Raw genomic sequence first — 15,854 nt, 5'->3', positions numbered from 1 at the left:
GGATCCAGGACATCACGGACCGAGTGCAGAGCATCCTCAAGGGTGAAGGTGAGCAGCCGGAAGTGGTAGTGCATGTCGGCACAAACGACGTCGGGAAGAAGAAAGATATTCTGCAGCGTGACTTCCAGGGTGGTTATCTCTGTGTTGCTTCCAGTTCCTCATGCTGGTGAAGGCTGTAACAGGGTGATACGGGATCTGAATGTGTGGCTGAGGAGCTGGTGCAGGGGGGAGTGATTTAGATTCTTAGACCACTGGGATCTGTTTTGGGGTAAGGGTGAATTGTACAAAGGGGACGGGTTGCACCTCAACAGGCGGGGGACCAGCATTCTGGCAGGCAGGTTTGCTACTGCTGCACGGGTGGTTTTAAACTAAATAGTGAGGGGTGGGGGGTATGGTGGTAGTGACCATAATATGATTAGTTTTAATCTGCAATTTGAGAGGGAGAAGGTTAAATCAGGAATGTCAGTTCCTGATTGCAGTTGAACAAAGGGGACCATGAAGGCAAGAGAAAGGAGCTGGCCAAGGTCGAATGGAAAAGGATCCTAGCAGGAATAACGGTGGAACAGCAATGGTAGGAATTTCTGGGCATAATCCAGAAGATGCAGGATCATTTCATTCCAAAGAGGAAGAATGATTCTAAGGGGAGTAAGAGGCAACCGTGGCTGACAAGGGAAGTTAGAGATGGAATAAAACTAAAAGAAAAAATGTATAACAGAGCAGAGTAGCGGTAAGCCAGAGGATTGGGTAACTTTCAAAGTACAACAGAAGGTAGCAAAAAGGTTCACTAGGTTAATTCCCGGAATGGCGGGACTGTCGTATGTTGAAAGCTGGAGCGACTAGGCTTGTATACACTGGAATTTAGGATGAGAGGGGATCTTATTGAAACATATTAGATTATTAAGAAGTTGGACATGTTAGAGGCAGGAAACATGTTCCCAATGTTGGGGGAGTCCAGAACCAGGGGCCACAGTTTAAAAATAAGGGGTAGACCATTTAGAACGGAGATGAGAAAAAACTTTTTCAGTCAGAGTTGTAAATCTGTGGAATTCTCTGCCTCTGAAGGCAGTGGAAGTCAATTCTCTGAATGCTTTCAAGAGAGAGCTAGATAGAGCTCTTAAGGATAGCGGAGTCAGGGGGTATGGGGAGAAGGCAGGAACGGGGTACTGATTGAGAATGATCAGCCATGATCACATTGAATGGTGATGCTGGCTCGAAGGGCCGAATGGCCTATTGTCTAATGTCTAAAAAGGGCAATTGGGGGTGAAAAGATGAGGTACGAAGCGAAGCTGGCCAAGAATATAAAGGACAGTAAAAGCTTCTTTAGGTATGTTAAGAGAAAAAGATTAGTAAAGACAAATGTGGGTCCCTTGAAGGCAGAAACGGGTGAAATTATTATGGGTAACAAGGAAATGGCGGGAAGAGTTGAACAGGTACTTTGGATCTGTCTTCACTAAGGAAGACACAAACAATGCCCCAGATGTACTAGAGGACAGAGGATCTAGGGAGACAGAGGAACTGAAATAAATTTGTATTAGGCGAGAAATAGTATTGGGTAGACTGATGGGACTGAAGGCTGATAAATCCCCAGGCCCTGATGGTCTGCATCTCAGGGTACTCAAGGAGGTGGCTCTAGAAATCGTGGAAGCATTGGTGATCATTTTCCAATGTTCAATAGTTTCAGGATCAGTTCCTGTGGATTGGAGGGTAGCTAATGTTATTCCAATTTTCAAGAAAGGAGCGAGAGAGAAAACGGGGAATAATAGACCAGTTAACCTGACTTCGGTGGTGGGGAAGATACTGGAGTCAATTATTAAAGAGGTAATAACGGCGCATTTGGATAGCAGTAAAAGGATTGTTCCAAGTCAGCATGGATTTATGAAGGGGAAATCCTGCTTGACTAATCTTCTGGAATTTATTGAGGGTGTGACAAGCAAAATGGATGAGGGAGAGCCAGTGGATGTAGTGTATCTAGACATTCAGAAAGCCTTTGATAAAGTCCCACACGGGAGGTTGGTGAACAAAGTTAAAGCACATGGTATTGGGGGTAGGGTATTGACATGGATAGAGAATTGGTTGGCAGACAGGAAGCAAAGAGTAGGAATAAACAGGTCCTTTTCAGAATGGCAGGCAGTGGCGAGTGGAGTGCTGCAAGGCTCGGTGCAGGGGCCGCAACTATTTACAATATATATTAATGATTTGGATGATGGAATTAGAAGTAACACTAGAATGTTTGCAGATGACACAAAGCTGGGTGGCAGTGTGAACTGCGAAGAGGATGTTAAGAGGTTGCAGGGTGACTTGGACAGGTTGAGTGAGTGGGCATCTGCATTGTAGATGAGGTATAACGTAGATAAATGTGAGGTTATCCACTTTGACGGCAAAAAGAAGGAGGCAGATTATTATCTCAATGGTGTCAGATTAGGTAAAGGGGAAGGGCAACGAGACCTTGGTGTCCTTGTACACCAGTCACTGAAAGTAAACATGCAGGTACAGCAGGCAGTGAAGAAAGCTAATGGCATGTTGGCCTTTGTACTAAGAGGATTTGAGTATAGGAGCAAGAAGGTCCTTCTGCAGTTGTATAGGGCCCTGGTAAGACCTCATCTGGAGTATTATGTGCAGTTTTGGTCTCCTAATTTGAGGAAGGACGGCCTTGCTATTGAGGCAGTGCAGCGTAGGTTCACGAGGTTAATCCCTGGGATGGAGGGACGGTCATATGAGGAAAGATTGGAAAGACTGGGCTTGTATTCACTGGAGTTTAGAAGGATGAGAGGGGATCTTATAGAGATGTATAAAATTATAAAAGGACTGGACAAACTAGATGCAGGAGAAATGTTCCCAATGTTGGGGGAGTCCAGAACCAGGGGCCACAGTCTAAGAATAAAGGGGAGGCCATTTAAAAGTGAGGTGAAAAGAAACTTTTTCACCCAGAGAGATATGAATTTGTGCAATTCTCTGCCACGGAAGGCAGTGGAGGCCAATTCACTGGATGAATTTAGGTCAGATAGAGCTCTAGGGGCTAGTGGAATCAAGGGATATGGGGAGAAGGCAGGCACAGGTTACTGATTATGGATGATCAGCCATGATCACAATGAATCATGATCACAATGATCATGAATCATGGCGGTGCTGGCTCGAAGGGCCAAATAGCCTCCTCCTGCATCTATTTTCTATGTTTCTATGTTTCTATGTTTCTGCCATTGTTGTAATTTTAACTCAACATTAGCAGCAACATGTTCATCAAAAAAAAATCTTGTGAAAGAGAAAGAAATACTTAGAGATTCAAAAATCATAAAATGGTGAGGATTAACATGTCATGCAGTGTATCTGAAGCTGCAAGATAAGTTGCAAAATATATCATGTACACATACACGTATCTTAAAAACCTAATTTATTAAAATAACGTGTGAACGCTTTGGAGTTCAATCAAGTCATCCGTCAAAATTGTACAACACTTGAAACATTGTGCAATAAGGGTGTTAATAATATAATTAAAGGGGGCAACAAAGATATCAAGATAGCAAGCACAATTCACGACTCATACAGCACTGCTAGAATAAAAGGTGAAAACAGTTTGCAATAATCGAACCCCTTAAATGTTAGCTTTGATAGCAATCAAATAACATACTGAGAATCTACGAAGCACATTCAATAAAGGGGCATAATACAAGGTACACAACTACAGATTACAAATAATTATCTTATCCTAATTGTGTTTTATTTGTACATATTCTTATATATGCATTCAGAATACACACAACACATGTGAATACTCAAAGTAAAAAGACTTTTAGCTTGATACGCTATAAAAAAAATTAACACTAAAAACCACAGTTTCTTATTTGTGAAATGTAAATGAGAAGTATAATTTAGTTAGAACACAGATGCATCATTAGCTACCTATAGGTTATTAGGAGAGCTTGTATGCACAAAGCACACACATAACTGATGCCATTTTAGAAACTTTTTCCTTCCACTACAAATTCTTTTCAGTTTTATTAATGCAATGCAATTATGGTCAGTTCAGGAGGATTGTATGTAGAAACTTTCATTCATGTTAAGTTGATCTGAACCAAACTATAATTCGACTTGGAGTCAAGGCTGTTTCACTCAGAGCTTGGCTCTGTGTGCAGATGATTTCAGAAGATAGGTTGTATAGATTAGCCTCATGTGTGGGACAATTATGACTAACGTGTCCTACATAGACATGTGGATACATTTCTTTTCTTAGAATACTGAATCTCCCATTCACTGGTTGGAAAGTGAGGACTATATTACTGTTTGCGCTTTTAAAGAGAGATGAGATTTCAGATGCCAGACCTCTAATACAACTGCATTGCTGTTAGGGTGTTGTTAAAAGAAGCAACTGGGTGACCAGAGTGTCTGCCTGTTAGAGGCAATAGACTCTTTTGACATGGAAAACCTATGATCAAACCAATTGCTGTTTTTCAATAGAACAAGTTGGAGTTTGCATTTTATAAGCTTCAAAGAGATTTAATTCTGAGGGTCCTGGATGACCAGGGCTGGCACTCTCCCAAGGTCTCCATTCCCCAAAACAGTAGCACCACCCTGCTAGTTGTGCTGGGTTTACTCAGTTCCGATCAGAAGTCATCAATCTGGCATTCTGAATCAGAATGGTTATTTGGTACCTTGAAGCTCACCTGGTAATTTCAAATGAAGCACAAAACCATTGAGGCATCTTCTGAGTGGGAGCGCAAAAGGCCAAACAAAACTATTATGTCTACAAAGTGGCCCTAAAGCTTCTCATCTTTCTAAAACAACATGCATTTATCCCTGTGTGCATTATTCACAGGTAGCAGCAGAGACAGTCTAAGTCACTGTTTATAATATCATGATGTGTTCATCGGGCTATTAAGCAAAAGTGTAGTACTTAACTGAAAAATACTCCGTAGTGCGTAGTTAAACTCTTTATACAACTTAATGATAATTGTGTTAAGCACAATGCTTACAATATCTTAAAACATGGCTTCTTCAAAGAGATTGGCGTTTTTTTATGGTTAAGATCATTTTAGAGACACCCATCAATTTGCACAAATAATTACCTACTGTTCTTAAATAGAGGGCAATTTCTAAGATAATTCAAAGGAGACAGTGGCCTAATGGGTAGGGCGGATGAACTTAGAGTGTGGCTAGGTACACGAGGTTAGGACATTTTAGCTGTATAGAAACATGGCTAAGCGAGCGACAGGACGGACAGCTTAATGTCCCAGGTGCAGGCGTTACGGGTGTGACAGAGGAGGGGGTAAAAGAGGAGTTGCTTTACTGAATAAGGAGAACATCACAGCAGTAGTCCAAGATGACATTCCTGAAGGATTGTCCAATCCTTGTTGGGATTGTACAAGAGTGAGCCCAAATAGTCAATGGGAATTAGAGGTACAAATATTCTGGGAGATTGCACAGCTGCAACACTAATATTGTCATCATAGTCTGGGATTTTAGCTTTTCCAATATAGACTGGGACTGCTACAGTCTTTGATGGGGTGGAATTTGTCAAGTGTGTTCAGGAAAGTTTCCTCAGGCAATATGGAGACGGCCCTACAAGGGAACGGGCAAAGTTTGACCTATTCTTGGGGAAATGGGCAGGGCAAGTGACTGAAATGTCAGTGGGTGCCCTGGGACCAGTGACGACAATTATATTAGCTTTCAAGTGGTTATGGCTAAGGACAAGGCTGGTCCACATGTTAAAGTTTTAAATTGGGGCAAAGCCAACTTTAATGGCAGAGGTTGATTGGAGTAGGTTGTTTGCAAGAAAAAGGAACACCTAGAAAGTGGGATGCTTTTAAAAGTGCAACAGTGTGAGTTCAAGGTATGCATCTTCCTGTTAGAGTGCAAGGCGATGTAGATGGGAGAAAGGAACCCTGGATGACAAGAGAAATTAATGCTCTGGTTCAGGAAAAAGGAGAAGGGATGGGCTAGGGGTAGATAGCTGGGATCCAGTGTATTGCTGGAGGAGTACAGGGGATTGAGAAGCATACGTAAGAAGGAAATTAGGAGGGCAAAAGGGAGGCATAAGGTAGCTCTGGCAGATAAGATTAGGGGGAATAGGGTAACTATAGAATGTATAAGGGGAAAAGGTTAGCTATAGAGAGAATAGGACCCCTCAGCAACCAAAGTGATCATCTCTGTGTGGAGCCACAGGAGATGGGCAAGTTCCTCAAGGTCCTCTATTTTTACCATGGAGAAAGAAATGAAAACGAGGGAACTTGGGAAAGTTAATGAGGATGCCTTGAGGACAGTTCATATTATAGCTGTGGGCATGCTGGAGGTCCTGTCCTATGAAGCTGGATAAATCTCTCAGGTATGATCAAATATATTTAAGGAAACTGTGGGAAGCTGGAGAAACAATTGCACGAGTCCTGACTGAGATATATGACTCATCGTTAGACACGTGTGAGGTGCCGGGAAACTGGAGGGTGGATAATGTTGTCCCTTTATTCAAGGTCTACAAAGTAAAATCCGGGAACTATAGACCAGTGAGCCTAACATCTGTGGTAGGGAGTTTATTGGAGAGGATCCTGAGGGGTAAGAGATGCATGCATTTGCAAAGACAGGAGTTGATTAGTGTTAGCAAGATTAAGTATGCAGGAGATCATAGCTCATGAATTTGATTGATTTTTTTGAAGTAACCAAGCAGGTTGATAAGGGCACACATGTGGACATAGTCTATGTGGACTTCAACTGTGTTTGATAAGTTTCCATATAGAAGATTGGATCGCATGGGATCCAGGGAGAGCTAGCTAACTGGACACAGAATTGGCTTCATGGAAGGAAGCAGACGGTGGTGGTGGAAGGTTGTTTTTCAGACAGGAGACCTGTGACTAGTGGGATGTCTCAGGGATCAGTGCTGGGCTGATCCATTATCCATGATATATAATTATTTATTAATTATATCGATGATTTGGATGAGAATATACAAGGCATGATTAATAATTTTGAAAAATGACACTAAAATATATCGTATTGTAGACAAAAAGATGGTTATCAAGAACTACAGAGGGATTTTGGTCAGCTGGGTAAGTGTACCAAGGAATTGCTGATGGAGTTTAATTCAGAATAGCGTATGGTGTTGCATTTTGATGTCAAACAAGGGCAGGGGCTTCACAGTGAATGGTAAAATCTGGGGAGTGTTGTAGAGCAGACGGATCAAGGAGTACAAGTACAGAGTTCACTGAAAGTGGTGTCGCAGGTAGATAGGGTAGTGACGAAGACCTTCAGTCAGGGAATTGGGGATACAAGTTGAGGCACTTTGCTTTAGTTGTACAAGACACTGATGAGGACATACCTGGAGTATTGTGTTTAGTTTTGGTCACCCTGCTATAGGAAAGGTGCCAAAGAAAGGGTGCCGAGATGATTTACGAGGATGTTGCCAGGACGCGAGGGTCTAAACTATTGGGAGAGATTGGACAGGCTAGGACAATAGACAGCACCACCATTCAATGTGATCATGGCTGATCATTCTCAACCAGTACCCCGTTCCTGCCTTCTCCCCATACCCCCTGACTCCGCTATCCTTCAGAGCTCTATCCAGCTCTCTCTTGAATGCACAGGATGTTGAGGAGTGAGCTTATAAAGCTGTATAAAATAATGAATGGAATAGATAGGGTGAATTTTCCCAGTCTTTTTCTCAGGGTAGGGGAATCAAGAACCAGTGGGCATAGGTTTAAGGTGAGAGCAGAAAGATATAATAGGAAGCTGAGGAGCAACTCAGAAAGTGATAGGTGTATGAAATAAACTGCAAGAGGAAGTAATTAAGACACACACTATAACATTTGAAGGACGTTTGGGCAGGTACATAGATAGGAAAGGCTCAGAGAGATATGAGTCAAAAGCGGGCATTTGGAACTAGCATAGATGGGCATCTGGGTTGGCATAGTGCAAGTTGGTATGTAGGGCCTGTTTCCATGCTTTATGACTCTATGAGCAAAACTAATAAACTTTCAAAACAAGGCTCATCGATCACATATTTTGGTTTTCTCTAATGAAATCTAAGATATTTTGTATGACGTCAAGTATTGGAGCTCAGGAAACCTTCTTTAACAGCTCGTCTGAGATAGAAGGGAAATTCAGGTGCATTGCATCTTCAGCAGTTTCTAGAGCCTTGTAAATCTTCCCCAGTGACCGACGATGACATCTGGATTCCTGACCACAGACAGTGGACCCAAGCTTTTGGAAAAGCATTGAAATCCACATGAAGTTTTGTTACAATCTTCATCCTTTTGTCTCTTATCCTGCCTCCTTGTTGTTGTCCTTTGACTAGGATGGGTGGCTTCTATCCTATAAATCTCTACGTACGATCATTATGACAAAAATTTAAAGTAATAAAAGGAAAGATTATTTTGAGGTTTAACTTTCTTGGTTTTAAGGTGCATCTTCCAGATAGTTGGACAAAATGTAACCAGCTGGTACCCTGCTGACTTTCAGTGCTAGTTAGGAGTGGGATAATGATCACACGGATCTTGCATGGCTCCACTGTATCACCCACATTGTAAAATTAAAGGATAGAAATGATCTTGCTGTTTATTGGAAGTTTTTCTGAACTTGGGATCCCATCTTTATAGCCTTGTTTTTCTAATAAAGGATGCTTGATAAAAGCTAGTATATATTTTTCCTTACAAACATCCCGGCCATGAAAATGTATCATGAGCATCTAGTCTTACATTCAAAGCTAAATGTATTTACTCCTTCGACAATACATGGTTTAGTCATCCTGCTTCTTTTCCAGAGTTGTGTTTATGCACACACACGTGTTAAACTGATACCATAAAGGTAAGAATAAACATTAACACTAAATGCCCACTTCACCAAGCCTGTACAGTCTATGTTCATGATTTAGAATTCTAAGTGCTAAGGATCTGAATAAAGTCACTGATGAAGAGGAGTGACACGGTGGCGCAGCGGTAGAGTTGCTGCTTTACAACACCAGAGACCAGGGTTCGATCCTGACTATGGATGCTGTCTGTACAGAGTTTGTACACTCTGCCTGTGACCACATGGGTTTTCTCTGGGTGCTCTGGTTTCCTCCCACACTCCAGACATAAGGGTTTGTAGGATAATTGGCTACTGAAAAGTGTAAATTGTCTCTAATGTGTAAGATAGTGTTAGTGAACGGGGACTTGGTGGGCCAAAGGGGCCTGTTTCGATGCTGTATCGCTAAAATCCAAAGGAGTGAGGTGGGTTAAACTGAACTACCTAATCTAGAAGTTGGAGTCAAGCCTTTCACATGGAAAGAGTTCCAAAATGGTGGGACAATAATAAAGATGATTCCCTGTCTCGACTGGCAGTTCCGTTAGTATTTTCATGTCAGTAGTTATGGTTTTCATCAATTTTGTCATAGGCATTTTGGTACAGTTTTGCCTTCTCGGATGACCTGGTAGTACATAACAATGAAAGCGTTTGGAAAAAGAAAAGCAGTTGCAATTACTTCTAAAAGTATATTTCCCGATGCACTTCCCAAAAACAAGGGTTTTTTGTGCTCTGGAGAATACTTACATAACTGTACAAATAAGCTCATAAGTACTTTTTCTGATAAAACTACAGCAGTCATTGGAAAAAAAGGATCCCAAGAACACATGGAAATAGGAGGAGGAGTAGGCTACCTGGCCTCTCAAGCTTACCCGCCATTCAATATGATATTGGCTGATTTATGCTGGCCTCAAATCCTCTTCCATACCAGTTCCCGATTATTCTCAATTCTTCAACCGTTTGAACACTTATCTTTCACCACCTTAAATATATCTAATGTTCTGGTCTCCACCACCCTGGGAGACAGAGAATTCCAGAGATTCGCTGCCTTCCGAGAGAAGACATTTTTATGTACCTTCATTTTAAATAATCGACCTCTTATTTTAGTTACGTCCCCTTTTTTTGACTGTGAAAACATCACAACATTACCCCTGTCAAGTTTCCTTATGATCTTGTATGTTTGCATAAGGTCACCTCTCATTCTTCTAAATTCCAAGGAAAACAGACCCAAACTATAGAGCCTCTCTTGCTAGGACAATCATCTCATCCCAGAAATTAGCCTGGTAAATCTCCTTTACTGCACCAGTCCCTGAGGTTGAGTGAGAACTGATGTTAATGTATAAAACATAGCAACCAGGAATTCTGCCAAGAAGATGTAGTAGACTACAGCTAAGACATGGGACCATTTACTTTAGGAATTCTTGCTTTCTATGCCTCTCAGCTGTGAACGGATCATGTAAGGAAATTCTGTGGAAATGCAGCAATGAATTTTGGAGTTCAAATATAGACCAATCAACCCCTAAGATTGCTGTAGGTCTGAAATAGAGGTCCTTGTCATTTAAGAACTTCACTATTGTGATGGCACTTTTCTACGGAATTCTCAATGCCACGTTTGATCATTGATCTGATATAGAGTTCAGATTTTATGCAGGTTAGATATATTTCAAAAGAAGAGGCTTCTATAAAATGTTAAGTGGGTGGGTTTGAGATTTTCTTAAGTGCCAACATTTTGGTGAAAAAACAGACAATGTTGACCGACTTCTGATTTCAGTGTAAATTTAGAATGTCCCTAAAAGGCACAACAGGAGAGAAGGTAATGAGCAGATTGTCAAACCAACAGATAATTCAGAGCACCAAATACTGGATCTTTTCTGCTTTGTATTGTCAAAACAAAACTTTAGTGCAGCGATATGAAGATATTATTGGACTAACAAGAGTCTGAGAGAACCAGGGTATTGATCGACAGTCACTGAGGATAAATAATTCAGGATGAAATAGGGTTTCTATCTATTCAGGAGACTTCCACAAACTGCTGGTGGCTAGAATCCTGAAATCCAACAAGGATGGGGTCTTGGGTAACACTCATCTGAAGATGGCAAACCCCTCATTGGTTTGCTTTGTCAGTCTTGACTGAGAGGTAGCACACTCACTTCTGATTCAGAAGCTAATGAGCATAAGCGTTGGTCTGGAGACTTGCATATGTCTAATATTGGCTAATAATTCAGCACAATACTGAAGGGGTGCTGCACTATTATGAGTGCAGTATTTCAGATGAGATGTTATATGGATGCAACATCTGGCCTCTTAAGGCATATATAAAAGACCCCTTGCCATTGTTTCAAGAAGAGTAGCGGGGTTCTCCTCTTGTGTTGCTCAATATTTATCCCCCCACGAAGAGCACAAAACTTTTACTACTGCCTCACAGATAATGGGCAAGCACAAATTGGCTGCTGCATATCCCTATAATACCAACAACTACACTTCAAACCTTTGAAAGTACTTCAATGACTGTAATATGTTTTGGCACATCCTGATGTACTCTTGTGAATACAAGATCTTTTTATCTCCTTGACCAAGCAACAGTCTGTCTGCATTCTTGGATTTTTTTAAGCCATTGAAAGATCTATTTGTTTAATGCAAAATTTGTTCTTCACGCACATCTTACATGAACTGATGACCAAGATGCCCATTGAAGAAAATTACTTATGGTGTCATTAACAGTGTCGAGAAGCTCCTGTCTTACAGGTGGGGATTTGTATCCCACAATAACTGATGCTGGAAAAGTATGATTCAGTAATATTTTCTTATCCACTGGATAATAATACTGGTGATAGTCTGGCAGCATGAACTACTATTAAGGTCAGATGCTATGTCAAAAACAAACTTGATGGATCATTTCCTAGAAAATGGTAAGAACATGCCATATGTCTGGGATAAGGAACTCACAAACTGTAGGGTGTTTCCCAAATACATTCACAAGCAATGTAGACATATTCCCATTCCCATTCTTTTTGGAGGGTCACCGAAGTGATGGATTTTTTTTGTGGCAAGCTCACTTTAACAAGTTTCACTGAATACTGTCGAGAACTTTCAAGTAAGTGTCAGTTAGATTTTCTGAAGAATGAGTTGAGTTCAAAAGTCTAGTTCATCTAACACGGTAATGTTTACAGCAGACCAAGTTGCCCCATTTGTTTTCTTAATTATTCTCATCTTGGATTCAAAAAACTTGCACGAGAATTGCGAAGAGACTGGGAAACATCCGAGTGGGAATTTATACTTGGGCCACAAATTAACTGAATACTATAAATCTTAGTGCAAAAGTCAATACAGTTAATAATACATTTACCTCCAAGATTATAAATACCCAACTTTCCCCTTCTTATCATTCGTAATTTGTAATGGCACTTCTGGTGTCTTTGTGGTACCATCACTCAGCTAGCAAAACCAGGGCAAGGTGGAAATACCATAATATATTCACAAAGAACTGAGAAAAATTGAGAAAATGATGAAGGTAAAAAGGAAAAATATTATCCCACCACACTTTGCAATGGAATTTTTTCAGAAAGGCGAATAGCATCAGGTGGCCCTTTCTTGATGAACTTCAAATGAAGCAGAGGAGTGTCCTTGAGTGAGGGCGATAACCTATCTTCTTCGGTATCACAAAATGCTGGAGTAACTCAGCGGGTCAGGCAGCATCTCTGGAGAGAAGGAATGGGTGACGTTTCGGGTCGAGACCCTTCTTCAGACTGATGTCGGGGGGGGGGGGGGGGGGGCAGGACCTATCTTCTTAGTTATTTTACTCTAAAAGCTCTTTTTGTTAATGCAGTGGTATGATACTGAAAAAAAGTATTTATTCTTTTTTGTCTTATGCATTGTATGATTCACTGTACAAAAGGGAGTTGAGTGGTCTGCTCTAAGGCTTATTTCACTACTGCCCGTGAGAGGAGTTTGACATTGTATATTCTACCTATAGATTTCATGGGAAAAAATCTGTCATCCAAAAATAATCTTTATAACAGACCACTTTAAAGTTGGGGTTGCATTAGAAATGATTAATCTCAAGACTGCGACCGATCAAATTATTTTCAGCCTGCCAGTCAACTATGTTCATAAGTCAATATATACAAGGTTACTTTGAATGAAAGTTCAATGACGTGAATCTGCAATCATTAAGATATAAGTGCAGCTATTTTGTTTTAAATTCTAATGTCATTTGAGAGGAGTTTGGGAAAAATCTCATTAGCAAAATGTGAAATTAGCAAGCTATTTGAATTGCAGTTTTCTGTTTGGTGTTTTTTTCGAGGTATGGATCCTTGATTTGGCATGTAAAGGAAGTACCATAAGCTGCACAGCTAACATTAGATATACAAAGGATTTTCCATTTTATTTTCCCAAAATAAAAAAGGCACTCTAAAATAAACCCCCAAAAAGCCGAAGGAGCAGAATGAAGCAGCATTGGCATGTCACTGCAAGATTATTATGTCACAAAAAACTACTGTCCATCACAAACTACACAGTTCTGCTTCTAGTTAACAAAAGAATAGCCTTCAAGAATTTTCTGTGACATAACGTTGATTTTAAATGGTTTGATTTTAATGCGAGAAATTAATTACTAGGTACTAAAATGTATATAAGCATTTTGTCACAGAATAACTTGCGGTGAATTTTTGAGATGATTTGGCTGAGTCAATATGGTTCGTAAAAAAAGTTAATAATAATTATGGCAAGCTTAATTAACACTTAACAGCTGAGAATAAAAGGCAACAATGCAAGACAGCTGATAGAACAATGCGCATGCAATCTGCTTACATATGTTAAACTGAAAAATTATTTGACAAGGGTTTTTAACACAGGTCTTCCAAAATAATGTTTATATATATATATATATATAATAGCTTGTGGTTTCTAAAGAATTCTAGCACTTTTCTATGACATAAATCACTTGGCATTTTCATGGTTTTTGGCACACGACTACAATTTACATTCCTCAGGAGGTTTGCTCTAATGAACAAGGACTTGTGAAAGGCTGTAGTTCATTTGTCACATGGTCAAACATTTGATACCTAATTGTTATTTTAGTTTTTAATTGACATTTCCAGAAGTTTTCCCAATCTGTTGCTGCTGATATGCCACTGCACAGATTCTTTACATGGCAGGTGAACACTGTTGGTGGGAGTAATGTACGGTAAATAATGGAGCAGAATTTTACCTCCAAATATAAATTCAATAAGCATGATTTTGTGAGCTATAAATTAACAACATATAATTAGTTACACATTTTATGTTGAGCCATAATACAGTTTAGTATAGAAGCTTAGCATAGGCTATGCATATGCTCTTAAGTGTTATGCTTGGTCTTGCTGGATAATCTGTTCCATTCTGATGAAGTGAGAAAAATGTTCCAACTTATAGAAAGCACAAGTTACTATTATCCACATTCATGCCATGAATGTTTGAGTGATTTTTTTAGGGGACGTGGTGTCATTTTTAAGGGAGTTAAATATTTGCATTTGTAGAATGCAAGATTTGCAATTATATGTAATACTGCTTACCACAGATAAATGTGAATCATCAGTACAATAATTTTTTTTTTATTGGTTACTTCACAACCACCAGGTCTGTTTAAGGAAAACAGATGATGAATGAATGAATAAAACATGTGTTATTTACATTGTTTTCCCTTGGCCAGTACTTTGGTAGTGTAAATATGGAATTTAAAAGGCAGGGGAAGTAAAACTACTCTTTTATACCAGCACAGTTGCTAATGACAATAAAGGTGAACAATGTGACATTTAAAAATGCAATGGAAGCATTCAATTGCTTCCCTTCATCTAATATGTTATTGCCCAAACTGTATTATCACCCTCCAAATGTATATTTCTTACACATACACTTTTCATTTTTTAAAGAATTTTTAGGCAAAGGTATTATCCTTGCTGAGTTAGGTTTTTTTTAAACCTAAGATCTTAATATTACAATCAGAAAATCTATCATAAAAGTCCAAAATAGCAAATCTTTTTCATTGCTCTTCCCCATCACATCTTCTTTCCTTCATTTTGAGAAACATGCTTAGCTAACAAACAAACAATCCAATTTTTTTCTCCTTTTTTGAAAACACATTTCCACAGCAGGCCTGCATTTCAGAAGCTGCACTGCTTCTCAACGTCTGATTACCAATAGAAATTCTTGGCAGGTCTTCTGATGCTGTGGTCAGTTTGCGAAAGGGTGGCTTGCAGCAGCTATAGGATGGTGCACGGTTTTTTATCCTTGAAGGGGTTTTCAGAGGTTGGAACTCCGACGAGCAACGGGTCATTCCTTGCATGCTGCTCACAGTAGTTCATCAAATCTACAGCTGCCTTTGAAACCTGTCAAGGTTAAAGAGTCATCAATGACATTGACTTGCCAAGGTAATGATGTAAGAAATCACAGCAAACCATGGACTGCTTGCAGTTTGCAAATCCTGCAGCTTTAACCTTGATCCTACAGCAGTTAAAACGTAAACATGGCATATTTGTAATGTCACAAAATTGTTACTATCTTCAAAAAACATTTTCCTTCGAAATTACATGTCAAGCTTGCATCCTCATTATTCCCCAGCACTGGACATTATGATTTAAATCCTTTGGCAGACCTGAAGTATTGACTATTTTCCTCAAAGACATGTTTATTTTCCTTGTCATTGAAGGAATACAGAGACATTTTTATGCACCTTATTTATTACTGAATAAACCTTACAATGACTTAAGAATATCACAGAGTAAACAATTCAGAAAATACTTGGAAAACTAAGAATTTATAATTTTTCGCCCTAGTCTGGAAATGTTGGAATTGAATGATTATCAAATTTATCTGAGTTATTCAAGCAGGCCCATTGAAGTTAAGTGGCCTGTGTTTATTGCTTGTGTTAAAGTTGTGAGGAGAGCAGCTTGATACAGATGTGTGAAGCATTTGTCCAAAATCACTCAAAATTAACTCATATTTATTTAGTCAGAGTGAAGAAATTGATGAGCTTACCTGAGTCGCCCAAATCAGAGTGCTGTATTTAAGCTGGTTGGAGCTGCATTATTGCATTACAGAATAGTTCTCCTTAGAAA

General features: G+C 39.8%; 1 protein-coding gene across 6 annotated transcripts in view; it reads right to left on the bottom strand.

Annotated features, from left to right (window-relative positions):
- Positions 1–3,389: 3,389 nt before the first annotated feature.
- The window catches only part of LOC144591992 (guanine nucleotide-binding protein G(I)/G(S)/G(O) subunit gamma-7-like), a 231,934-nt gene continuing 219,469 nt past the window's right edge, over positions 3,390–15,854 (bottom strand). For all 6 annotated transcript variants that reach the window (XM_078396114.1, XM_078396112.1, XM_078396111.1 and 3 more), the window contains one exon: positions 3,390–15,125. In XM_078396114.1, coding sequence (XP_078252240.1) covers positions 15,000–15,125 — 126 coding nt within the window. In that variant the 3' untranslated portion in view covers positions 3,390–14,999. The remainder of the gene's footprint in view (positions 15,126–15,854) is intronic.

Source organism: Rhinoraja longicauda, chromosome 3 (assembly GCF_053455715.1).
Source record: "Rhinoraja longicauda isolate Sanriku21f chromosome 3, sRhiLon1.1, whole genome shotgun sequence".
In the NCBI taxonomy this organism is placed as follows: Eukaryota; Metazoa; Chordata; class Chondrichthyes; order Rajiformes; family Arhynchobatidae; genus Rhinoraja; species Rhinoraja longicauda.
The sequence above is the reverse complement of the archived record's forward strand: the minus strand, read 5'-3'. Positions and strand labels throughout refer to the sequence as shown.